Source organism: Mesocricetus auratus, unplaced genomic scaffold (assembly GCF_017639785.1).
Source record: "Mesocricetus auratus isolate SY011 unplaced genomic scaffold, BCM_Maur_2.0 Super-Scaffold_100676, whole genome shotgun sequence".
NCBI classification, from domain to species: domain Eukaryota; kingdom Metazoa; phylum Chordata; class Mammalia; order Rodentia; family Cricetidae; genus Mesocricetus; species Mesocricetus auratus.
The window spans coordinates 13,348,098-13,375,277 of NW_024429266.1; the positions used below are offsets into that span (position 1 = coordinate 13,348,098).

A 27,180-nucleotide genomic window follows, 5' to 3' on the forward strand; every position below is an offset into this window, starting at 1 on the left:
AGCACCCAAAGGCAGGTGGTCTGAGCTTCAGGCTACCCAGAGTTATACAGAGAGACCTGTCCCAAACAGAAACAAAAAGAAAACTTCATAATGTTGGGGAGCACGAGCCAGAAAGAGCTTGGGCTGGAGTGGAGGCAGGGACACAGGGCCACTGCTCAGTGCTCCGTGGGATCAGTTCTCCAGCACCAGGACGTCTACTTTGCTGGGTGCTTCCTTTTCTTCCCACAAGAGGCTGCACCCCACCCTCAAATGCAAGTGGAGCCTTCTCGTCTCTTGAGGGTGTACCAGAAAGCCCTCGGATTGCAAACACACAAAACAAAACTCTCCACCAAGTTTCCACGGTGTTTATTACATATCTGCTAACTAAAGGCATTACTATTTGCACATTTCGTTAGCGATCTTTGGCCGGTGATAGGTAGGGACTGTAATAGCTACTGAACTGGAAAAGAAGAACTCATCCACATAAACCATGGTTCTGTACGGTCACAGTTACCACACAGCAGATGTGGCTGCTGCCTCTCACTAGCAGAGAAGCTGGCCTGGCTGGAAACCCTGAGGTGCTTGCTCACCTGCTGGACTTCACTGAGGATGGAGTAGGCAGCCTGGATCTGTCTTCGGCTCAGCTTCCCCAAGGGCATCTTCTGAAGGTCAATCTGAGGAGACAGGGGACGTCTGTGTAACAGTGGCCCAATGCTACAGCTCAGCACTTGCGAAGGGAAGAGGCAGCATAACTCCCACCAACCCCATAGGACCGAGGTGATGGAAGAGCCTCCCAATGCAGGCTGCATGCATTGCCCAGGACTCCAGAGGGCGCCCTTCTGCCATCCAGTTCAGAAACTAGAGCCTCAAATTTCCAAGCGGTGAATGTTATTATTCAAGAACACACATCTGATTCAACACTTTCCTTTCAAATCAGACACCCTAGAAGGTTACAAAATTGTTCTCAACAACACTGTGACTATCCACAACCCCTCAGGATCCACTGTTAGTCGGGATCTCGAGCTGAGAAGGCAGAAGCACGGTCATTTTGGTAGTGACGAAAAGCTGACAGTTCCCCATCATAAACGAGGCTCCCTGTTTCAAGGGCCACACCCACCCCTTCATGTGAGTGAGCTGGCCTGTGTTCACTGAGTGCTTGAGCTGAGGCACCTGCACTCTTTGCCCTAACCCTGTGGCACTGGGCACACCCACCAGAGATGCTTGGTTTGCAGAGCAGCCTACAGCTTCTGGGCTCATGGCTGTGGAGCAGGAGGCCAGGTGGCTGGCCAAGTAGAGAGGTCTCCTCCTGCCTCAACTGCTGGCAAGACTGGAGGTGACATGAAACAGGCCACCTTAGCCTGTGGTCCTCACCATGCAGGCCCAATCTGGAGCAGCATTGCTTCAACTGGCATCATCTCTCCTCCAACCTTCCCTTTCTCTTCTTTTGCCTCATATATGTGAGGCGGGCACTCTACCACAGCTACACCCAACTCCAATTTTTAAGAAAGAACTGACGAGTTTGACTGACTGACTGGAGCATGGATCAAGACAGTGGTGGTCACAATTTATTTTTTAAAACTTTAAAAAATTATTCTCTTTTTAAAAATTTATTTATTACATATACATGCCAGAAGAGGGCACCAGATTGAATAGGCTGTGAGACACCATGTGGTTACTGGGAATCGAATTCAGGACCCCTAGAAGAGCAGTCAGTGCTCTTAACCTGTGAGCCATCTCTCCAGTCTCAAAAATTATTTTCTATCTATGATTGTTTTGTCATCACCATGTATGCTTGTATACCACTAGTGTCTGTGGAGGTCAAAAGACAGCACCAGATTCCCTTGGCACTCGAGTTACCGATGGTCGTGAGCCGCCAGGTCCTCTGATAGAGCAGTAAGTGCGATTCTCTGCTATGCAGTCTCTCTCCAGCCCACTTTCCTTTTTCTCCAGGGGAGCAAAGTCTTGAACCCCCACTGGCACCAGCTAGCTGGTATATTTGGCCCCAACACAGAAACAAAACGGGACGGGCACAGGGGGCAGTTCTCTACAGTGGATTACATCCCACAGCCGAGTGAGTTTGGCGAGCAGGAGCAGGGATGAGGATGTGTGCCCCTCCCCCATTTCAATAACACTGGAGAATTTGCCAGGCTCAGCACCCACCTCATACTCTACCAAGGCCTTCTTCATGCTCTCCACGTCAAAGATCATCCCGACGAGCTCCTGCACTGCCTTTGGGAGCTTCGACTTAGTGCCAGGTTTTACTGTCAGCTTCTTTACGGCCTCTTCATCCTTCAGAACCCGGAAGAAGACAAAGGGTGGTGTCATCAGGGGTCACCTACAGGTAACTATGATGTAGGATAGGGTATTTGCCAGCAAAAACAGTCAAATGTTCACCAAAATTCTCCAGACAATGGTGGTCAGGAGGGCTTCTGCACAGGCAAAATAATTCCCAGGCATCCCAAGCCCCGGACTGCTCCAGGCTCCTATTTTAGCTGTTCTGACCAAGTCTGACCCTCTCGGTATGCTGGTGCCTGCAGAAGACGCTGCCCACGCACACCCATGCCCACCTTAGAAGGGATGCTGCTATGAAAATCAAGTTCAGATCAACAGGCAGGAAATTGTCAGTAGACAAACTCTCCCCTTTCCCAGCATCTGTTTACCCAGGGCCAGCTGCAGGAACCTGTCTGTAAGCTTTCCCCTACAGCATCTATCATTTTCTGTCAGCCAGCTTGACAGAGATGAGGCATCCCTTAGCAACTGTCAACCCTCCTCAGCCTTCTCTGAGACGGTGTTGCCCAATGGACTACTAGCGCTTGAGATTTTCTCCTGCCTCCTGGAGAACTGGCTAGGTTAAGATCACTGCTTTATGATCACCTCATGTGGTTTTCAAACCCAAGCCCCCGGCAGGCAGCTGTGCTGGGTGTGGATCTGCATCCTCCTTGTCTTAGGCTGCAGCCATTTCCCAGGAGACTTACTCTGCACACAGAGCTCTAGAGGTGCTTTCTGTTCTGCAGGAACAACCTCACTAGAGGACAAACTGTCTATGGGTTTAAGAAAGCCACATTAAGCACAATACTTATGACCCAGCGATACCACTTTTTGGAGGTGACACTGTGAGAGACACTTAAACATGTGTATGCCTACCTGACTCACCATAGCAGGTGCCTGAAAAGAATCTAAATGTCTAACCAAGGGGAGGGTGTTGCCCAAGATGGAATTCTAAGCAGTATGAAGAAACGATGCTTTAACTGTGTGAGGTGGTACACGTCTTTAATCCTAGCACTAGAGACAGGCAGATCTCTTGTCTATGAGTTTAAGGCTAGCCTGCTCTACATAGTAAATTCCAGGCAAGACTCTTGTTAATTTTTTAAAAAAAGAAAAAAGAAATGATGCATTGGCTAAATATAATCTCAACCCTCAAGAGACTGATTCAGGAGCTTGCTTTAAAAATAATAAACAAAGCCGGGCATTGGTGGCGCACGCCTTTAATCCCAGCACTCGGGAGGCAGAGGCAGGTGGCTCTCTGTGAGTTCGAGGCCAGCCTGGTCTACAGAGTGAGTTCTAGGACAGCCTCCAAAACAATACAGAGAAACCCTGTTTCAAAAAACCAAAAAAACAACCAAACAAACAAACTCTAAGCCAGGCTGTTGAGGTGACTCAGTGGTTAGTAAAGGGACCCAATGCCAAGCCTCATGACTTGAATCCATGAAAAAGTAACCAAACCAAACTGAAAAACAAATTCATACACACCCCAAACAAAACCCAAGTGCAAGGGGCCGGGTGGCAGTGGCGCACGCCTTTAATCCCAGCAGTTGGGAGGCAGAGGCAGGTGGATCTTTGTGAGTTTGAGGCTAGCCTGGTCTACAGAGCTAATTCTAGACAGCTAAGGTCATTACACAGAGAAACCCAGTTTTGAAAAACCAAAACTAAAGCAAACCAAAACAAATCAAGAACCACACCAAAAAACTGACCACAAAACCAACCAACATACAAAACCCCCAACATTCCAAAAGTAAACAGTAGCTCTAGGTGGGCACTAGTTTACTATGGCAGGTGCTGGCTCCATGAGTTGAGCGCCATGTGAACAACACGCCAGGTGTCAGAGTATACACAGCAAATGCTCAGTGGTTTCTGTCGGTAGCAATCGCATTATGATGAGACCATTTGCACAATGCTGGGCTAAATTACTAAGGCTAGCATCTTGTTTCTACTTCCTATCTCCCTCACACTGCGCTCCTATGGGAAGAGGTATGGAGAGATCCTGGGTCATGAGGGAAGAGACGGGTGTGTACCACATGGCATGTAAGGCAGGATTCTAGGACCATGGTGAAACCAGCCAGATGCACACAGGTGCCATGAGTCTACTATGGCTATTCCCCAGTAGTTTTATTGTCTGTGCCTTTCTCAAAAACTTTCTGAAACAAATAATGAAGATATCTAATTCAGTGGAGGGACAAGACCAAGCTTGTCCACCTCCAAGTTCAAGGTCTCAGGGTTTCAGCCTCAGCATTACGTAAGAGCTAAACTCTTATTTATTAATTTAAAACAAAACACCAAAATAAAAAAACCAACCACCAGGTCATCACCCTGGAACATGCTATGATGACCAGAGTGACCTCAAGCTCATAGATCCACCTACCTCTGTTCTTGCTGCCCTGAGATCAAAGATGTGAGCCAGCACATCAGCCTCTAAAATAATTTATTTTTATTTTATGTGCATTGGTGTTTTGCCTCCATGTACTGTATCTGCATGAGGGTGTCAGAGGGCACCTAGAACTGGAGTTAGACAGTTGTGAGCTGCCATGTAGATGCTAGGAATTGAACCTAGGTCCTCTGGAAGAGCAGCCAGTGCTCTTAACCCCTAAGCCACCTCTCCAGTCACCTCTAAATTCTACTTTTAATGCAGAGCTCACAATACTACAACAGAATTAATCTCTCCTCTGTGGCATGCTAGACCCAAGTTTTGGAATCAAAATCTCCACCTGGGGGGCCCAGGGCACTCAATCCCAACATTTCTCAGCATTTCTGATGCTGAAGCCAGATGACTGTCAGTTTGACTTGCTAAAGAGCAAGCCCCTGGCTCAAGCAAACATGAACATCTCGTTATAAAAACATCACCTAACAGGTAACCAAATGCTGTCTGACCACACAGGGAGTTTCAGAGTAGATATAGATAATACTGGGACTAAATCTACACTGGGGCAGGATACCTAAGTTACTGACACTGGATTCCAATAGAACATTCCACGAAGTAAGCATTATAATAGGCCCCAGGACACCTCCAGAAATGGCTCCTCCTTTGAGTCTCAGAATCTCTTTTCTGTAATAGGGCACTGAAGAACTCTACTATGATTACCTGGCCATAGTCGATCTCCAGAGGGTAGAACTTTTTGGGATACTTTGTGAAGTTTTTCGAGTGCCAGGCATTGCCAGTCTTCTCTTCATAGAGTTTCATGAAGTGCTCAACAGCGTCCTCTTTGGATGGCATCTGCTCAAGTTTGTTACTGCCAATGACGGTGCCAACGCGGCCCCAGGACCGGAAGATCCAGTACCTGTGAGAGGGCAAGACGGGCAGACAGCAGGGTGAGCTTCTGCTCTGTTCAGGGTCTCCTTAGTGAAGAACAGTTGTCCCCTGACACCCCTGGCTGTCCTGGAACTGGCTCTGTACACCAGGCTGGCCTCAGGGATCCACCTGCCTCATGAACAGTGGTGACTGTCCACTAAGGGACAATTTTAAAAGCAGTCCCTCTCTCATTTGTTGACTGAGTGGTGTTGCAGATGGAACCCTGGGCCTTGAACACATCAGGCAAGCACACTACAATCGAGAGAACCTAAAACATGTTGAAACAATCACCTTCATTCTAGTAACCAGCAAGTGTGGAATGGCATTAAAGAACAAATTTAAAAGGATGTGATGGCGGTGCACACCTTTAATCTCAGCACTTAGGAGGCAAAGGCAGGTGGATCTCAAGAATTTGAGACCAGTTTGGTCTACAAAGAAAAGTTCCAGGACAGCCATGACTACAGGGCTACATAGAGAAACCCTGATTCAAAAAGCCGATAAACAGAATAATAATCTAACTTTATGTGCATTGGTGTGAAAGTATAAGATCCCAGGAACTGAAGTTACAGACAGCTGTGAGCTGCCCTGTGGATGCTGGGAACTGAACCTGGGTCCTCTGGAAGAGCAGTCACTGCTCTTAACCACTGAACCCTATCTCTAACCCGTTTTTTTTTTTTTTTTAAATGGCTAAAAGAATAGCCCTGGGATGGCTGAGTCAACCATAGCAACATAACTGATGCAGTAGCTGCAATTTCTTTAGAGTTTTTGTGACGAGCTCTCCTGTTCAAGGCCCTACAGCAGCCTGACTTCCCAAAGTGGGCAGCACACGAAGCCTTGAGGGCGCCTGTCCCAGCTCACCTGCTCTCCTTGTCGTCCTCCAGAAGCTGCAGCTTGTAATAGGAATTGGTCCCTTTCACAATGTCCACCAGGCCAAGTGTGGCACTGAACACCTTTCCGCCTTTCTCCAGGACGTGTGCAGAGTGTTCCAGACCTGCCCCAGAGGTAAAGCTCCTATAGTTTTCTCCCTTGAAAGGCTAGGGTGCAACAGAGGGGTCTGTGGGCCTAGGAGTCCCCAGTTAGTTGCGTGTTCCAGTACCTTTAGAGGTTCTCCCACTGGCCCACACGCCTCCAGGACTGCCTGGCAAGCAAAGGATGCCTGCTTCCCTCTGGCTACTCTAAACTGCAGACATCTTCTAATCACCCAGGGGGCATGGCCAACTCCTCATCACTCACCAGAGTCAGGATCAACAGCTGCTCCTCCCTTCAGAGTTAATTTCATCCTCTTTTCAGACTTGTTGACACCTGGAGAAGGACAGAGGACCATGAAGACCCAACTAAGACAACAAAGGCAGCGCCAGCTTTCAGAGGCTGCAGCACAGGGCCTGCTGGTGAACGCTGCACTGAGGACACCGGCTCACTAGAGCACAGAGCTCCAGGGACAGAGACGCGAGGCCACAGGCAGGGCAGCTGGACCTCACCTTCCTCTTTGACAGGACCTTTGCTCTTCTTGGAGGGTGCAGCTGACTTCCCCTTGGGGTTTGCCACTTCAACAGGCTCGACCTTCACCTCAGCCCCCCAAGAGGACAAGCTGTGGGCTGAGAGCAGCTCTTGGAGGCTCTTAGTGGAGGCAGACACGTCCTGGAGGAAGTCCTCACACACCACACGAATGTTGGCTGCCTTCACTTCCTCCATCTTCTTACTCATCTTTTCTACCTCCTCTGTTTGAAACCAGAAAGAAAAAAGAAAAGCCAAACAATCCAGAAGCTGAAAAGTAAGCCTGGAATTGCAGCTACCACAGCCCCAGAGTGCGAATGACATCACCAACACGTCTTCCCTTCCAAACTGAACAGCCTGAGCCTCTTCATCTGACAGTCATGTTCCGTGGCACCGGCTGCCCCTTGGGTATGGAATGCCAAGGGAGGCCACCTTCTTCAAACTTCAGTGTGGTCAGCAGGGACTTGACAGAAATGGGCTCTTGGGCTCAGACCCTAACACTTCTTTGTTCTGGCAGTGAACATGGGGACTTCCCTCGGAACACTGAACAGTATAAGCTGTTATGGTCTGTGGCTGGGAACGTGAGCCATTGTGAACACGTATAATACTCAATACTAGTTTGCCTTCCAGCAATGGTGATGAGAATCTGAACCCCAGCTGTGTCACCCACATTCACTGGCCCCTCACACATGCAAGAGACACGAGAACGTTAAACTCACTTTTAGTGCTGATACACAAGGAGGCCTTGTTGGCCGATCCCGTCAACTTGCCCCCGAGTTTCTCAATTGTGGCCTTTGCTTCATCTTTGTTCTGGGAGAGTTTACCCAGAGTCAGGATCTTCATGTTAGACAGTGGCTTATCTGAGACAGGAGAGCAGAAGCATCAGGCCAGCCCCACTCTAGTCTGCTCCCACAGAAGCCACTGAGCATGGCCAGCCTTGGGGAAAATCTTAGGAAGACGGAAGCCAACAGTCAGTGGGAGGACAAAGGCAGAATGGTGAACTGCCACTTGAGGACACATCAGCTCCACAGAGAAACTGGGGAGGATAAGCCACAGAACAGGGTGGTCCAGGCTGGCTACGGGGGCGCGGGGCGGGGCGGGGCGGGGCGGGCGCAGACTAGAAAGGCTGCATCTAGAGATGGGAACAGAATGCTGGAAGAGGGGAGGTAGTGAGATCCAACTCTTGAGTCAGAAAGAGCAGATCAGACTCCTTGGTGACGCTGAGCTGAGCTGTTCCAGGCAAAAGCAGAGTGAGCTGCACCAAGCACCCAGCACTGACTGTCGGGCTGGCAGACAGAGCCCTCTGGGAGCTGAAGACGAGATTACAGCACTGGTTACAGCCAGGTCACAGCTTCGTCTCTCTCTACTGGGGGAGACCTAGGCTGTCTTCTCTAGGGGATGGGTGTTGAGGACACCAACTGAATTTCACTGAAGTCTCTGTAGAAAACAAAATCTCTGATTTGGGTGTGAATTACAACCAAGGAGACAGCAGAGGAAGGACCTGCAAGAAAGAATCCTAACTGACCTCCACGTGGGCAGGAAGACCCCAGACTTCAAGCAGCAGAGGACTTGGGGTGACCACCGCTCAGCACCAGGGGTGGAACAGGTGCAGCTGGGCTAGTGTCCACAAGCAGAACCTTGTCCTCTGCCCAGCCCACTATGGCCTCCTCCTTTACGTTTCAAGAATCCGCATGCCTCAAGGAGCACACAGCATTTCTCCTTGTCAACAAAACACACAGATCTCACTGCTCCTAATGGCCTAGGGTATGTCAACTCATGACTGGGATCTCCCCAGGATCTTGCGGCCGCTGGTACAGGGAGATAATGGGCCTGGAGACTGTATTCTGACTGTCCCCAAGGCAAACAGCACAGGACACCCACTTCATTACCCTATGTCCTTGCATGACATAGCTCCTGGGTCACACCCAGCCCACTATCCTTCCCAGAGTCATACCTGCTGGGGCAGAGGAGTTCACAGCTGTGGGTGCTGAGGTGACAGAGGGTGGAGGTGCCAGTGGCGCTGGGGCACTGGTCTCTGGAGGGAATATCCGGTCCTGTTTTTTGACCTTTAATTTCTTGAGGTAGGGTATTTCTCGGAATTCCTAGACAATGTTAAGTTTTAGTTTTAAAGGCATCAGATATCTCTTGAAATAAGCTTGCGGTAGTCTAAGTGGGATTTGTCCTGTACAAATTAAATCTTTTAAAAAATTTCTGTAATAAATAGGAAGTCAAGTTCCAGGAAGAAAGCCTGCTATTGTTACCATTTATAGGACTTACTTCCTATGTCTACGACAGACCAGTTACTATAGGGGCCCTAAGAGAAAGTCTTACCCTTTAGGAAAGACAGAACAAGGGCCAGTGAGTGGCTCAGTGCACACTACCCAGTCAAGGATCTGGTCTGACCCAGAACCCACACTGTACATGAAAGTCCCACAAGTTATCCCTGACCACGGTACACGCGCCCCTCCCCAAACTAAAAGTGATTCTTAAAAAAGCAGTAGACAAATTAGTGAGAGAAGAATCACCAGCGCTGGGACATATGTGGGGACCTCCCTCGTCCTCGGTTACTTCCCTCTAGTGTCCACAGATGCTGAAAGCTCTAGGCCGGGGGTGGGGGTGGGGGTGTGGGCACGGTGGTGTGATAGCGCACATCTTTAGTTCCAGCACGTTGGCAGGCAGATTTCTGTGGTTTCAGGACATTCTGGTCTACACAGTGAGTTCTAGGCCAGCGAGGACTATATAGAGACCATGAATATTATTCAGCATCAAAATCCAATGAACTGCCCAGTTCCAGGCAAACCTTGTTTGCCTGTCCCCAAGAGAAGGAAGCTAACATGAGAGGCCACATGCACAGCACACACAAAGCATTCTAGACCAGTTAACCACTGGAGCTCCAGAAGACTTAAAACAGAGTTGATAAAAAACAGCAGTGGCTTCCAGAGGCCGGGAGAGAACAAATATAACACCGACACTGAGAGTCTCAGGGCAATCAATGTTAAATGATACTTTCCTAATGGTCACATTTCAGTCTACAATTTATCAAAACCCGCAGGCTGTGCCAAGACTTGGCCCTAATGTAAACTACAGACTTTGGGTGATGGTGTGTTAGTGCAGGCTCATGGGTTTTAATGGATGTACCACTCTGGTGCAGGGTATTCATAGTGGGGAGGCTGCGAGGGAGCCAAAACAAAAACACAAGGAACACTTCCCACACCCAGTCAGACTCAGAAGTTTTCCAAAGGAGACCAGGCTAAGCCCCCTTGCTTGTTAGGAAGGAACGCATGTATCGAGCCCTCTTTCATTCACCAGGAACTAGTCAACTGGCACAGTTCTTTCTGTATCCCAGGCAACTCACAATAGCAGACTTGCACTCGGGAGGACAGTGATCACTTGATGTTACATACAAGTGGTTCTGTGAAGAGCAGGCTCATGCTCCCAAGTCTCCCTCTTCAGAAGGGAACTCCCTAGTTGTACCCATGTGCAATGAATGACACGCGTGGTGCCAGACACCTTCAGACTCACACCCATCAATGCCACATGGTACAGGAAGGTTAGAAGGAGGGCCTCTGCCCTCAAGGAAGCAGTTCTGTCTGCACGAGCACGGCACCCAAATGCCAGGAGGTGGGGCATGCTGAGCACGTGTGGCAGTCCTGGGACAAGTCTGCCAAGAGCCAAACAGCAGGTGCCTGTGTACAGGCACCTGGTAACATACAGTAGCCTGTGGGAACCCTGGGAAGGGTCCCGAGTGCTCTTTGAGTCTGAGATAAGCACCCGGGGGAATAATATAGGCATGAACTCCACAGTGCTTGGACAGAAAGCATCACCAGACTGGAACACATTTTGCTCCCTCCTTGCAAGAGACAAGTACACACTCTGCCTCTAATGGCCGATTCTTCTCACTGCCATCTTACAACTGTCCCCACCAAAGGCAGGAAAAGGCACATAAATGCTACATACGGAGTGTAGAGTGTAGAATTTGCAAATCAGAAAGCTGGGCAAGTTGAGTTTTAGAGGTGAGGAAATGATAAACCAGGCAGAGAAGAATGGGAGGGAGAGCGCAATTACAGCAAGACAGGAAGAGAGAATAAACTCTTATACTGACTATGAGGAAGGGGGAGGAGCATGGTCTGTCTGTCATCTTAGGGCCTGGGTGGGGCGTGGACAAGTCCAGAAGGGGGTTTCCTGCCTCAGACCCTCACCTTTGGGGTCACCCATTCCTTCCGGCTGGGAGTCTGTGTCTTGACCATGCACTTCGTCCAGGCAGTGACATCCCCGGTACAGTAGTAAGCATCACTCTTAAAGACCAGCTGGCCTGAGCACTCCTTGCAGGGCAGGAGGGCGCCAAACGCCAGGCCATCAGCAACGCGGTCCAAGATCTGAAGAAACACGTCAGAGCGGAGAGGTTCAGGAAAAGACAGCCACTCACGCACACGGAGGACCTCTCGAACAGGCTCTACTGCCCAGAAAGAGGCTCCACCACAGCTCAGGTGCCAGCTTACAACACAGTCCAGGCTTTACATGTGGAGTCCTTCTCTCTGAGTGAAGGGTTCCTGCAGCAACCCCACTGCAGGAAATTATAGAAAGCCAAGGGAGGCCTACAGCTCTCAGCCTACCTACCACACATGGAGTGGCCCAAGCGGTGCAGGGTGGCCCTAGCAGCCCCGGGACACAGGCAGCAGATAGCAGAGGTCCTTAGGCCAGTGTGACATGAGGCAAAAGCACCTGCTCACCTTGGGACCTCGCCAAGTTCCAAACCAGGACAAGCGTGTGGCAATGTGTGGTACAGCTGGGGATGCCTCCCGACTGAAGGAGACAGTGACCGTGATCACACAACACCACCCTGGAGCCATGATTTCCTGAAGGGCCTTCTGTGTGTGCCCTGCTAACACAAAGGCAGCTCACCGCAGATTGTGTGTCCCCCTAACACAAGGCAGCTAGCTCATCGCAGACGGTGTGTCCCCCTAACACAAGGCAGCTCACCGCAGACTCTCCAGATGGCACTTGCTGCTGGTTGAAGATAAGCAACTCCTTCAGGTCATTGGTGGAACACGCTTTCTTCAGTTCATCTTTGATGTTCCAGATCAGGTCGTTCTGGGCCTGAGGATGAGACCCACAACTGAGATCAGTTTTTAAAAATTAATTAATAGTTTTATTACTGTGAATTAAAAAATTACATTCACTTATTAATGTGTGCATCCTCACATGTTCCACAGCGTATATATGTAGGTCAGAAAATAAATAACTTGTGGGAACTGGTTCTCTCCTTCCGTAATGTTTTTTCTGACAAAGGCTGTCTGGAACTTGCTATGCATACCAGGCTAGCCTTAAACTCACAGAGATTTGCCTGTCTCTGCCTCCCACGTGTTGGAATTAAGGTGTGTGTAATCACATCTAGACCCCATAATATAGCATTTATAGATCAACAGAACTAGTGGTCAGCTGAGGGTATGGCTGGTTGTCACCGAGGCAGGAAGTATGGATATCCTTTTGGGGTAATGAAAGGCCTGGGCTGTGCACTTCAAAAGTTCAAGTGGTAACTTTTAGGGAGAGACTGAGGTAAAATAGGATCTCACTCAGGAACCCAGGCTGGCTTCAAACTCATGGCAATTCTCCTGCCTCACCCTTCGTTGGACTAATGAATTAATCAAAGGTTATCTTGATTAACAAAATGGCACAATTTTGATGAACAAAATTGCTACTATCCTGATGACCTGAGTTTGTTCCCAGGGACCCACACTGTGGAAGTAGAGAACAGAATCCTGCAAGGTGTCCCCTGACCTACACATGCATGCCATGTACATATGCACACATGTCAAATCAATTAATATAAAATAACAAAAATCAGGCTGGAGTGGTGGCTTAGAGGTTAAGAGCACTGGTTGTTCTTCCAGAGGGCCTAGTTAATTCCCAGCACTCATAGGGTGGCTCACAACCATCTAGAATGAGATCTGTGCCCTCTTCTGGCATGTAGGCATACATGCAGACAGAATACTATACATAATAAATATATCTTTAAAAAAAATCAAATGGAGTTGGGCAGCTGGAGAGATGGCTCAGTGGTTAAGAGCATTTATTGCTTTTACAAAGGACCTAGGTTTGGTCATCATAACCCACATGGTGGCTCCCAACCATCTCCTCGGGCATCAGGCGAGCACGTAGAGCACAAAGGCACTAGGCTCGGTGCACAGTGTCTTTATTGGCTGGGCTCTTATCACTGGAGCGGCAGGCTCCGTCACTAACCCTCCACGGCACACTCTTGATGGAGCTGGGCTGTTCCTCAAAGGCAGCTGAACCAACACCACCCTCAGCCAGGACTTAACCTTCAAGCAAATCCATGTGCACATCAAAATAAACCCAGGTAATATTCTTAGAAAACATTCTAGAAAGTGTAGAGGAGACTGCTTGTAAGACTGAATCCCTGTTGGGTGGTAGTGGTGCATACCTTTAATTCCTAGCACTCGGCAGGCTGATCTCTGAGTTTGAGGCCAGCCTGGTCTATAGAATGAATTTTAGGACAGCCAAGGCTACACAGAGAAACCCTGTCTCGAAAAACCAAAAGACTGAATCCTTTACTGCATGGAGCCCTGGTGTCAACCTCTCAGAAACCTGTTTCAAGAGATACAGAGAAGCAACCAAAAGTTCTGGGTAGGGCTTAGGGCCCCAATTATCTTTCCCAACACCCACTTAGATTCCTTAGTCTCTTGCACACTCGAGTTCAAGAAGGAATCTGTGATCTCCTCTGCAACTGGCACTTTGGTCTACTAAGTGCCCACTCTTTGCTGGTGCTTTAAGTCCCACTTCATTTATTCTTACAACTTCCTGCCAAGGAGATGGGCGAAGATGAGCCTCCACCTTCCCCGGGGCAGCAGGCAAGGTGGGCATCACACACCGGCTCCACCTCCTGAGCGGGAAAGGACAATGCTGGCCATACCATACCATACCATACCATACCATGCCATACCATACCACACCATACCATACCATGCCATACCATACCACACCATACCATACCATGCCATACCATACCGGCTGCTTCAAAGTCAAGGAGAGACACGCAAGTCCACCAATTGACGCCATCAACACACTCACTCCCTGCTTCCCAGTTCCATGCTGGGCTCCCAGTAACAGCCTTTTCATTTCTCCCCATAGCAGAGCACACACTGATACCAGAAGCAGCAATGTAAGAGCACAGGCTTCACAGAAATGGCAGTCCTATTGCTCTTTTCTGGCTTGCTTGTGGTCACCGGCAACAGAGCATCAGCACACCCATGCAGAGACATGAAAGTAAAAATGAATGAAAATCAAATGTGGGGCTGGAGAGACGTCTCAGCTAAGAGCACTGGCTGCTCTTGCAGAGGACCTGGGTTCAGTTCCCAGCACCAACGGGGCAGCTCATAGCCTTCTCTAGTTGTAGTTCCAAGAATCCAGTACCTTCTTTGGGTCTCTGTAGGTAGCAGACACACATGTGATATAGACACACAGGCAGCCAAAACACGCCCTGTCCCCAAAAGGAAAAGAAAGCTGGTTGAACTTCACATTCATTCAAGCAGAGGGCTCTACCAGTCAAAACCAGATCACACATTGCTTCTCATGACTGAGCCACTAGCAAAAGTGGAAAAATCACAAACTCAAACAGATGGCCCCGGAAAGATCATGTTCTCAACAAAAGACCGACTGTTCTCTGCCCAACCAGCATTCTCCCACTCCAACACAGCACAGCAACAGTGATGAACCCCTCTGGTTGTTGCTTTGTGTTTTCAAGGCAGGGTTTCTCTGTGTAGCCCTGGCTGGCCTGGAACTCACTCTGTAGATCAGACTGGCATAGAACTCAGAGATCTGCCTGCCTCTGCCTCCCAGGTGCTGGGATGGGGAGATTCCTTTTTACTGCATGCTTTCTAGTCCTTTGTGAAAATTTAAAACTAGGAAAACTTTCTCCTTAGGCCCCAATACTTAGGAACAAGCCTGCAGGTGTAGGATGGTCAGTGATGCCTGGGTTGGACTGGAAAATCACTTTGTGTCACCCAGTGACATTTCTACATTGCATGGTCCTGGCTGCAGACATGGCACTTGAGCCTAATGTGTTCCATCACCCAAATAAAAACGACTTCTGTGAGGGGGGAGAACAAGCTGGGACAATAGCCTTGTGGCTCAAGAGCAGCCATGCAAGCAAGAATTAACACTGGCCTTGGTAAGTGGGACAGTCGATGTCCTCCTGCACGAGAAGGGGCAGAGAGGAGACAGCCCAGGACTCACCTTGAGGGCCTTTTCCAGCTTACTGTCCTTGTCCTTTCCCTTTTTAGATTTCTTTTTGGCCACTTCATCGGCTCCATCCACCTCGTCACCTTTTCTTTTTCTGAAAGACACAGGACTTAATAAGAACCAGAGTCGCCAGGCTGACACAGCACGAGCAGGTTAACACGTCTTAATGTCATTTTTTTACCCCACGTAGCTGCCTCTTTCATCTGCCTTCTTTCCCACTCTGCTTTCAGGGAGCTGCTATGACTTTCAGAACATCTTCTGACAGTGAGGGGCCTGGAGTTCACCTCAGAGTCCAGAACGACCACCACAGACTAAGGGCTCAGGTCACACCGGATGCTAAACCTCACGACTCTTAGACACAGAGATGGGGAATTGTGGGAAAGCCAAACACAGCTACAAGAACTGATCCTAGCCGGGTGGTGGTGACACACCTCTTTAATCCCAGCATTTGGAAGGCAGAGGCAGGTGGATATCTGAGTTCGAGGCCAGCCTCGTCTACAGAATGAGTTCTAGGACAGCCATGACCATTACATAGAGAAACCCTGTCCCAGAAAAACACAAACCAACAAATAACCGGGCCTAGCACACCAATCAGGCTCAATCATGCTCCAGTTCTCCAGGGATAATGACAGACAGCGAATCCCAGCGCCCCGTGCTGTAAGAGCCCAAGGACACCCTCACCACTGGCTTGACTTGCTAGCTTCACATTCCAGAGCCACCAGCACGGTTCTACAAGCTTGTGCCAGGATCTGGGATCGTGCAAGCTTCTTGGTGACAGGGGTACAGATACTGATGAGCACAGTCATAGGTCTCCAACCCTCAGCATGTTCATGAACCAGCCACCCTAGGTGCTAACTGCTCGTGTGGGCCCAACTGCTCTGATTCCAGGCCCTCCCCTCCCTTTCCTCTGTGGTTCTCCCGGAGATGCAGACACAGAACAGACCCTGCACCAGCACAGCGATGTGAAAGGAACACAGATGCGGAGGCTCATAGCGGTAAACTGGCCATTCCCCGGGCTGGCCCTGGCCGAGAGCAGGAGCTGGGAGAGGTTCAGAGAGCTAGGGGCAGATCTCAGGGTTGGTAAGCTGGGGGCTGGAAGAGCGGGGCTGGGAGAGCAGAGCCCCAGTCTCTCTGCTGTTCCCTGCTGCTACAGGCCCTGGCTTTCTGGTCATCAGCAGAGGAGTGGAATCCACAGGCTCTGCGGGCCTCCCCTGGGGCTCCCCACTCCAGCCACAGCCCACCTACCCTTCACTCTTGACGCCCGGGAGCTGTTTCTTCAGCGCTTCCTTGTCCTCCGCAGAGAGGAGGCTAAAGCCCTTGAGCTGGCCGGCACTATACTCAGGCCGGAAGCCCAGCTCCTCCCGATTCTTGACAAAGCAAGTTGGATGGTACCAGCGGTCAATCATACCCAGTTGTGGCTTCTCCGGGTCCAGCATTTTCTTGGACAGGCGCACCTGGCCCTGTAGGGAAATAATGTGGTCCCTAAGAAATGACAAGGCAGGGGCAGGGAACAGCTAGCCTAAGGCACCGAGTCCAAATCAAGGCACAGGTAGCAACTTGGAAAATTTTGGTTCTTAAGTCATCAAAGATTGTGGGGTACCCTTGCGCCCCTGCACTTACATTCTATGAGACTGACATGCCACCTACCCCATTAGATGACTATCTACCCGCCCACCTGCTTAGACAAGTAACAAAGTAGTAACCCACCCAGGGGTGGGTTAGGGTGCTGACATGATGTGCTGGTCAGCAGTGACATCGCACCATTCTGTGATGGCTTCACTGTGGCACCTTTCCTAACAGAATCTTGTCACCTATCCCCACCCTCTCATGGACTCTGCGGTTGTTGTATTTAAGGGTCTGGCTAAGCTGTAGTGATAAGCAAGAGCTGGGTCCTGTCAGTCTGCCAGGTGTACAGTTCCCACAAGTTTCCCACCTATGAGGCAGTTGCAAAGAACCCAGTGACTAGGGTTCCTGACAATGCAGAAAACCGCATCTGGGGCTGAGTAACACTCACGTGCACAGAGCAGGTTGCTGCTCCCTTGGAAGCAAGAGCACCATAATTTTTTGCTTCCAATTTTTAATGGTGAAAGCCGAGGACATTTAGCAATGGCATTTCCCTCAATTTCATGTCTGTTACATGAGGCTCCTGAACTATCCCAAAGGCCCTTAGAGCAGACTGTGATACTCATGGGAGGCGGTGGAAATCCTACTAGAAGGTTAGAGCTTTGGGTTTCCCTTGATATTAAGATGTTCTTCTTTCTCTTTTGCATCCCACGAGCTCGACAGGCCTCCTTGCCATGCTCCTGCCATGTGTGACGCCACCAGGGGCCCAAACCAACAGGGCCAAGGAACCATGACTGAAACGTCTGAAACTGAGAGTCAACACAAACCTCCCTCTCTTCACGGGGACTACCTCTGGCATTGTTACCGTACTGAAAGTTGACTCACATACTTCACAATACTCCAAGGGGGGAGAAACCCCCAACCAGCGCTTCATAATACGTGACACCGGAGAAGAGAATATTGGCGAGCACAGGCAAGCTTTCTACCCCATTCTCAGGCAGCCGCTCCACCTGACTGGCCACCAGCCTTCAGGGACAAGAACCTGTGGCAGGGGAGGCTGGTCTGTGAAGTTTCTCTGGTGATACAGGAGTGCTAGGGGTCCATACAGCCCTCCTAACCGCAAACCCACCACCAAGAACTCCCCCATGCCTGCTGACTTTGCGGGGACCTGTGCCGGTGCTCTCCAAGATATTTCTTGCAGGGCCCCCCCACCGACAAGCACAGGACTAGGCCTTCCCAAAAGTCAGGCCATTCCCATCTCTACAAGGACCTCTGCTGTATTTTTAGCCACACGTAAAGGCTGTTTCTCTTTTCTCCTGAGATGGCCGATGCCCCCGCCTAGGGCAAGGACCCGGAAGTGCAGACACGGCCTACCTTTTCTATCTTCTCCATACAGCCCTTGCATGTACTTCTGTTGGACTTGGCATACTCTGCTGCAAAGTCACCCAGTGTCTTCTCCGCCTTGCCGACACTTCCATCCTGGCCTTTGCCTGAAGAACAAAACACACGTCACTGCTCAACTCTGCAGTCTCCAAATGCCCCCAACTTCTGTCTTCCTCTCCCAGGATCCTCCCACAAGGACACTGTGTTTTGGTTGACCACAATCAGTCTAGATCATCTCTACTGGCAACAACTGTGGTTACTTTCTGTTATAATTCCCATCTCAGACTTCTCATTGCTACTATGTGTTTATGACTCAAAGTGAGTGTTGAACTGAAAGTAGCATTCAAATACAGATCAAACACAGGCCATATAAGACCCGAACACATGGCAAGGGGCTTGGGGGAGAGACAAAAGCTCTATCTAAAAAGTTAATTTTGACTCCCAGAAACAGCTGACCTGACAAGGGTTACTTCTCGAATCCCAGACCGATGGCTGGGAATCCAGCATGGGACTGATCAAGACCCCCTGAATGTGGGCGTCAGTGAGGAGGCCTAGGCAATCTATTGGGCCTTGTATGGTAGATCAGTATTTATCCCTCGCATACAAATGGACTTTGGGTGCCATTCCCACAATGAGAGATGCACTCTCATCCTGGACGCTTGGGGTTGGGGGAGGGTCTAGGCCTTGCTCTGGATGAAATGACAGACTATGGACACCCCCATGGAGGGCCTCACCCTCCCTGGGAAATGAGGGGGTACTGAGGGGATTGGAGGGAGGGCGTGGGAGAAGGGAAAGGGAGAGGGACCTGGGATTGATATGTGAAGCAACCTTGTTTCTAATTTAAATTAAAAAAAAAAGTTAATTTTGCCTTATGTGCCAGGGATTCTGCTTGTATGTCTGTGCACCTGGTGCCTGGGGGAGCAGAGGGTGCTGGATCCTCTGGGACCAGAGCTGTGGACACTGTGAGCTGTCATGTGGGGGCTGGGAATCAAACCCAGGTCTTCTTTCTAGAAGAGCTCCTCGTGCTCTTAACCACGGAGCCATCTCTACAGCTCCTAGATTCATGCTGGGTGTGGTGGCAGGGGACAGCCTGGTCTACATGAGTTCCAGGGTAACCAGGGCTAAGCAGTGAGACCCCCATCTAAAAAGTAAACATGGTGAGGTGGCTGAGGGCAACACACCTGACAATCTTAATTGTATGGGCCAGGATTCATGCTGGAAGGAGAAAGGTGACTCTTACAAATTGTCTTCTGGACTCCACATGTGACCCTTTGGCCCACATATGAACACAATAAATAAGTCAGAACATGGTACTTTGCAAATTTATAGGAAACCAGGACAATATGCAAATATGAAAGCCATTTCCACATGTTAGAAATAAAAACCATTTTAATTTAGGAATTAAAGCACACAGCTATTTAAATACAGACTTCAGAGAGTATAATTTAATTTAAATACATAAAATATTTCAGATCCAATTTCTGTCATGAAGGACTCTTAGCCCTCTGGAACCAGAAGCCCAAATAAAATCTTTCTTCTCTAAGTTGCTTTGGTCACGCTGCTCCATCACTGCAGCAGAAGTAACTCACCCAGAGTCTTTTCAACAAATACAGCTTAACAATAGGAAAAACCCTCATCGTCTTCCTTCCAGCTAACACAAGCTAACTTAAGCCCAAGTGTTGTGGGGTGTTTGTACACTGTGTGAAGATGTGTTGTCGTGACTGGTGTTATAAAAAGGTGAATGGCCAATAGCTAGGCATAGGCAGGAAAGGAAGAGAAGAAGGAAGCCAGGCAGGTGGGTTTTGCCTAGAGACATGGAGAGGAAACAGAAGGCGTAAGATGGAAGAGAGGTAACGCCATGTGACAGATTAATATAAACGTGTTAACTGAAGCTATAGGAGCTGGTAAGGAACAAGCCTCAGCAACAGGCTGAGCTTTCATAGTAAGTCTCTGTGATGTGATCTGGTGGCCCAGAAGAAAGTCAGTCCAACCACACCCGAGTTCCATTCTTGGGACCCAATCAGTGTGAAGAAAGAATTGCCATGGCATGTGTGCAACCCCTCTCCCCACAAATAAATAAATATAATATAAATAATTAAGTTGAAAGGCAAGCCACAGACTGGGAGACTGTATAACCACAATCCTTGTGTTATGCTAGTGGCCTGCACCTAGAATTAAGCACTCAGAGTTCAGGAATGAAGTAGACACCCAGGACTCATACACGGTAGTTCACAACTATCGGTAACTCTAGCTTCAGGGGACGCAGTTCTTTTCTGACCTCCCTGGGAACCAAGCACAAACGTGGTACACACAGACACACACACACACAGGCAAACACTCACGCACATAAAACCAAGTAAACAAATCTATAAAGTTTAGAAAAAGAAAAGGGAAAAAAGGAACCATGACAAGCTACAGGCTGGCATCCCCATCCAAAAAGGCTCGGCAATCTGTTCTCAAGTTCAGGTTTTTTTGTTTTGACTTTTGGAAAAACTGCAGATACACAAAACATCCTGGAGACAGGATGGGCTGCAGGTCCACACACGAAACCCATCTGCTTCACAGACATGCTGTACACAAAACCCAAAGGTAAGTGCACACAGTATTTCTAGCCTGTCTACAATGAGGACTCCAACTGTCATGAAATCAGGTGTGGAATTTTCCACCTGTGGTGTGTACTGCTGTTCAAAGTTTCACACTGCGGAGCACTTCAGATTTTTGGATGAAGGACACCTTATCAATATTAGAAAGTCTGCTGGGCCGGGCGTTGGTGGCGCACGCCTTTAATCCCAGCACTCGGGAGGCAGAGGCAGGCGGATCTCTGTGAGTTCGAGGCCAGCCTGGTCTACAAAGTGAGTTCCAGGACAGCCTCCAAAGCTACAGAGAAACCCTGTCTCGAAAAACCAAAAAAAAAAAAAAAAAAAAAGAAAGTCTGCTGGAATAAACAGTCAACAACCCAGAGTCACCAAGAGAAAACTGGACTAGCAAAGTACGGTGTTCAAAGGAAGGGATACAGTTCAGCCACAGAAAAGAGCCAAGGGCCCATCACGACAAGCGAAGACGCACAGAAGAAAGCACACACATTTATTTCCTTTTTTTCCCTGAAATCAAATCTAGGCAAGACTAACTTATGAGGCTAGATATCACCAGGTTGGCCTTGAACTCTCAAAGAGGCCCGCCCGCCTCTGTGAGTGCTGGGAGTAAAGGTGTGTGCCAACACCGCCCAGCCTGAGGTATGTTTTTATTTTGTTTTGAGACAGGATCTTCCTATAGAACACTGGGTATCCTTGAACTCACAGAGATCCACCTGCCTCTGAGGTCTGCTTGTTGTTTTAAGAAAGAAAAGAATTAGCAGTATGAGAGGAAGAAAAGGTGTGGAAGTCTTCCCTTGGGGTAACTTGTTCATGTCAATAAAGGAGAGACCCAATTTAGCAAAGCTGTTCTCTAACCTCTACGTGCATGCTGTAGCGTGCGTACATGCGTGCGCACACATACCCCTAATAATAATTTATTTTCTTATTTTTTTTCGAGACAGGGTTTCTCTGTATTGCTTTAGAGCCTGTCCTAGAAATCGCTTTGTAGACCAGGATGGCCTTGAACTCACAGAGATCCGCCTGCCTCTGCCTCCTGAGTGCTGGGATTCGCCTGGTGAGAACCATGCAAATTTAAAAGGATTTCTAGCATCTGGAAAAACAAAAGCTTTAATCCCAGCACTCGGGAGGCAGAGGCAGGCAGATCTCCGTGAGTTCAAGGCCAGCCTGGTCTACAGAGTGAGTTCCAGGACAATCTCTAAAGCCACAGAGAAACCCTGTCTCGAAAAACCAAAAACCCACCCAAAACATCAAACCTCATGCAGTAATAAGACCACGTGGCCCGATGAGGAGCTGCTGAGGTACCAGCAGTGCTCTGGACCCCTAAGTGCACAAGACAGAGACAGGGCTTACCCTCCCCCATACACACCTGCCACGCCCCCAGCCTGGGCTGTCTTCTTGACCTTCTGCTGGTCATCCCATCGCAGCTCAGAGAACCCGTCCACCTCAATGTCAGGCTGCCGGATGGAGTGGCCCACCTTCCAGAAGCAGGAGAAGTGGTACCAGTGCGGGACCTTTCCGTCGAACATGGGCGACTAGAAGTCACGAGCAGAGGTGAAGGAGATGTTAATCCTGTGTTGGCTACAAGTCCACTTGGTGCCCCGCCCTGTTCTCTTCCCTGTGGTCTGCCTGGGGTTCTCAGGTCTCACAATGACTTGCAAATGGGTGAGAAACAGCTTCCCACTTCTCACCCGATGTTTTCCGAAAAGCCAAGAATTATGGCTGGCCACCCCCAAATACACTGAGGAAGAGAAGTGGTCCCAGGTTCCTTTTAGGGTATGTACGGCACTTCTGACTTGCCACACAACCTAGTGACAAACAGCACATGTTCTCATTGTCCCGGCGACCCCTGTATCTGTTAGAAAAGCCAGGCAGCAGCACTGGAGCTCGGGGATCTGGGCGCCCCAGAAATGGCTCATAAGTGCCCCTACAGTTAAAAAAAATAATGAAGAATCAGACCCAGATAACAAGCCAGGCAGAAAATGTGTCAGAAGCACCAAGGCTGGCACCCTTGAGTACAAGGAACAGCTTCTGTGAGGGGGGGGGGCCAGAACAGCCTGAGGGGAAGACCGGCAGGCCAGAGCTAGGCTGACCACTAGCCTCAGGGAGACAATGGATCTCCCAGTGGGCCTGAGTTAAGTAGAGTCTCTGTGCCACCGCAGGCAGGTGTGTTCTTTCCCCATGATGCTCTGGGCTTGGTACTGCCCGTTGCAGAGATGGCGACAGTGCCGTGAGGAGACTCAGGCATCGACCTAGTTTCCTGGTGCCCTTCCTTCATGAGCCATGACGCTGTGAAGCAGCAACGCTATCTCACAGATGGCGGCAACATGGAGATGACCTAAGTGAGATGGCCCCTGATGACTGCCTTCAGGAGACAGAGAAAGGTCAATGAAATAAAACATCAACTTGGCACTGAACATATAAGCACCTCGCTGAAGCTTGAGGGTGGAGTAGGCAAGGCACTCCAGCGACCCACTCCCCTCCACGAGTGACCTCCCTTTAGATGCAATAAAACGTAAGGCTGAGGGCTGTGGAGATGGCTCCCTGGTTAAGTCGCTCTTTCAGAGGACCTGGGTTCGATTCCTAGCACCCACAAGGTAGTTCACAACCACCTGCAACCCAAGCTCCAGGGGATCTGCCTTCTTTGTTCACCGGGCACATGGTAAACAGACATACTTGCAGGCACAACACTCACACACATAAAAATTAAAAAATCGAAGGCCAAGACCTGTGGCCATGACCCAACTGTAATTGCTGCAGGGCCCGCAAAGCTCCTCAGAGTGCCTCTACAAACTCCCTCAGGGGTCTCAAGCCCCACCCACTGCTCCCCTGGGGATGTACTAAACTGAGTCAGCATCCACCCCAATTTCCTTGGGGGGTTGCCCGTGGGGCACTTACCCAGAGTTTCAACCCTGCAGAGGAGAGGAGGGGGGGACTGCACTAAAGATGGCCTCTAAGCCAAACAGATGGCACTCTGGAGCGGACCTCCGGATCCCAGGGTCCCTATCTTCTGCTTCCCTCAACCTTTACCCCTGCTACTCTACAACACTCACTTACTCTGATTAAAAAAAAAGGCCCCCAAGAAAAACAAACACTTTTGACCACTGCTAGGATTGAGAACTCCTGGGCCAGGGTCCTCGGACGTTGGCCTCTACCTAGGAGCAAGGTACAGAATCTGGGGCTTGGACCATTCAGAACAGAGCACCAGCCATGGACCAAGTGCCTCACCCAGCCCTCAGCAACCGTAAGGCCGGCCGAGAACCTTGCCAGAGGGAGGGAGATGGCCGGGCTCTGGAGGTAATAATTCTCAAATCCTTCCAGCATCATCCCTGTCTCCCAGTCAAGTGGCCGAGGGTCCAATTTCTCCCTCCAGCAAGGGTTCAGAAAAAATTAGGTTATCGGCAGCTCAGAGAACAATCCTCCTACACAAATGTAAAAGAAGGTATTTAAATTCAAGCACCAGAAGAAAGGTTTCTAGCACGACAGCCCAGGCTCAGCCGACAGGTAAACTCCCAACTACAACTCAGGAAGCGTCCCCCTTACTTGGAATAATAAAGAGTTTCTTTTACAATCAATAAAATCCAGAGGGCCATGAATGCTAAATTATCTACGGGAGTCCCAGCCTCCCCTCCTATCCCTAGACAGTAGTGGGGGTGGGGCCAAAATTTCAGTAAGGACTGTTTTCTAGCTAACACAGTGAACCCTAAAATGCCTAATAAAATATGCAAGGTCTGGAAGGAAACTGATTACTTGAAAGGCTGTTGGTGCACACCTTTAATCTCAGCACTGGAGGAGGCAGAGGCAAGCAGATCTTTGTGTGTTCAAGGCCAGCAGGATGACATATTGAAACCATGTCTCAAAAGAAAACAAAAAGCATTTGAAAGGTTGGGTATGGTGGTGCAGGCAGGCGGACTGGCCTGTAATTCCCATCACCCCTGAGATGGAGGCCAGGGGATCAGCCTTGAAACTGTCTAAAAAAGAAAAAAAAAATCAACCTACTTCTGGGGAAGTACCATTACTTCAAACTTTACAAATGCTCCCCATAATAGCTGCTGTAAATAGGGCGAGGAATTCCCACCATCACGTGATATGGAAATGTAAGTCTACCATGCCCTTGCTTTTCTGCTTACCCTCAGGAAGACTGGAAGAAATAATGGGTTTAATCTAAAAGCTAGCAAGGTTGTGGATACCAGCTTTCTCTTAAACTGGGAGAGACCTGAGTTCTCTTTACCACCCCAGAGGGTAAAGTTCAAAGGCCTCCGTGGGAAACAGGGCTCGGCACTGCTCTTCCCTCTTAGCTATCTCCATCTTCCTGTCTTACTCGTGTGAATAAGGACTCTTAATCAAGCCCCCACACTTGACGGGGACATCTTAGGTGCCTCCCTCCTGGCTCCATCCCTCAGGGTCTATCAATCCTTGCCACATTCCGCAGAAAGCGCCCAGAGTGAGTTTCCTGTCCTGTCCAAACATGGAGGCAAGCAACAAAGATGAGTCTAGCTGTGCTTGTCTTTTGTCACCAATGATAATTACAGCCACCACGGCAGAGCCTGGGACCTAGCTGCTACTTAATCAGTGTACAGAGTGAATGAGAACTGTGTGCCAGGCATGCCGAGGGAGGGAGTCTCTCCCAGGGAATCACGGAGACAGCTTCAGGTCTTGCCATAACGTGAAGTAACAGAAGCTAAGTGGGTTCTTGGTACCCACTGGGTGAACGTCTTACCCGCTCCCGCAAATAAGTACAGACACCGTTGTGGGCTGTCAGGCCTTTCTGAAACCATTACAGCAGCTGGACAGCAAGGGAAAGCAATTATCTTGATCATTAGCAGTGAGCCTGGGTAACTTGAGGATACGGGGGAGGTAGGGACAGGGCAGGTGAGAGAACCACACTTGCAAAGACAGGCATCAGGGAGGCAGAAGCCTCTGGAACTGTTAAGCCCACCACCTCACAGTGCAAGCCAACTCTTCTCTAACCATCACGGGAAGCGTCAGTGAACACACCAGAAATGGAAAAAGCCCCGAGAAGTCGGTGACCTCGGGAAGTTTGGAGAAAATGTTATTTCCAACTAGAAATGAGGCCCAAAGCTAACGTACTGTAAAGAAACAGCACTACTTTGCATAGTTAAAATAGAAACAACGAGAGTGAATGAATGTTGAAAGGATAACCAAAAATAGGCTCAAGGAAAAAAAATTCCCAAACCCCTAACCCCCACATGCCAGTCCTCTTTATTCACGTAGAACAAAAATCTTCCAGTACAAGGTAGGCCCAAATCAGAGCAGCTTCAAAGACCGCGAGCACGTCCCCCACCCCCACCCCAAGAGAAGGCAGGGAAATGAACAAGAACTCCGCTTCCATCCAGACCCAGCCCAGAGGCTCCTTGCATTTACAAAGCCAGATGCTCTGACTTCCCGGGCTTTTCTTGCAGGGTCAGAGCAATCTCCCGGAAGGGGTCGGCCCGGTGGGCCTCAAGGATGGCGGCTGCAGCGCCGCGGGCCTTTCCCGCCCTTCTCCCCGTTACAGTGAGCCGCAGGAGCGCGGCGGCCCCGAGCCCAAACAGCCGCCGTGGCCGCGCCGTCCTGCGCCCCCGGCCCGGCCCGGCCGCACCTGCACCATGATGGCCATGCGGAGCGAGTCCTTGGGGATACTCTCGCTGCATTTCTTGCAAGAGGCGCGCCCGCTCTTAGCATACTCCACTCGGTAAAGCCTCTCCGAGGCCTCCGCCATCCTTCCTCTCGTGCCGCAGCGGCAGCCAGACGCCGCCGCCTGTCCGCTCCGCTAACGTGTCGGTTCCTGCAAGCGTGCGACGCCGCCTCCGCTCCGGATAGATTACTGATGCCTGGCGGCGGGACCGCCCCCAGGCCCGAGCGCGGGGGCGGGGCCTCTGCTCATGGGGCGGGGCTTCGACACGCGCCTCCCGGTGGGTGCGTTCCAGCGCGACTGCGCCTGTGCGCGCTGGTCTCGCAGCCTCTAGGCGGGGGCAGGGTCGGGCGCGCCCCTTTTGTCGGTTTGTTCCAGAAAGGCTTCCTTCCTCTCCCAACTGCTTCCACCTCCCCCTCTCACGTTTTTTCTAGGTCTGTCTGAGAGTGAACCCTGCTAACCCGAGGGCATTCTGGTCTGCAGCCTCCAGACTGCTGCCATAGAAAACCAACCGAAGCCTAACTTTCCATTCTTAGTAAACTGAAATGCATAATTATAAATTCCAAGACAATTAACAGTGCCTGTTTTCAAATCGTGCATTTGGGGAGACTTAAAATATTTAAAGGTTCTCACCAGTTGAAGTTATGGTAATCATTAAGATTGCTGCTGTTTGATCTTGTAATTTAATGTAGTACTATGATTTTAACATAACT

General features: G+C 49.8%; 1 protein-coding gene across 1 annotated transcript in view; it reads right to left on the bottom strand.

Moving 5' to 3' along the window:
• Positions 1–26,654, bottom strand: part of Parp1 (poly(ADP-ribose) polymerase 1) — a 32,531-nt gene extending 5,877 nt beyond the window's left edge. Inside the window, exons 1-15 of the mRNA XM_005078138.4 lie at positions 26,435–26,654; positions 22,202–22,367; positions 18,233–18,348; positions 16,541–16,755; positions 15,290–15,389; positions 12,017–12,133; positions 11,236–11,412; positions 8,991–9,138; positions 7,756–7,896; positions 7,021–7,260; positions 6,776–6,844; positions 6,401–6,533; positions 5,336–5,531; positions 2,140–2,268; positions 570–653 (exon numbers count right to left, since the gene is read on the bottom strand). Coding sequence (XP_005078195.1) covers positions 570–653; positions 2,140–2,268; positions 5,336–5,531; positions 6,401–6,533; positions 6,776–6,844; positions 7,021–7,260; positions 7,756–7,896; positions 8,991–9,138; positions 11,236–11,412; positions 12,017–12,133; positions 15,290–15,389; positions 16,541–16,755; positions 18,233–18,348; positions 22,202–22,367; positions 26,435–26,554 — 2,151 coding nt within the window. The 5' untranslated portion in view covers positions 26,555–26,654. The remainder of the gene's footprint in view (positions 1–569; positions 654–2,139; positions 2,269–5,335; positions 5,532–6,400; positions 6,534–6,775; positions 6,845–7,020; positions 7,261–7,755; positions 7,897–8,990; positions 9,139–11,235; positions 11,413–12,016; positions 12,134–15,289; positions 15,390–16,540; positions 16,756–18,232; positions 18,349–22,201; positions 22,368–26,434) is intronic.
• Positions 26,655–27,180: the final 526 nt, after the last annotated feature.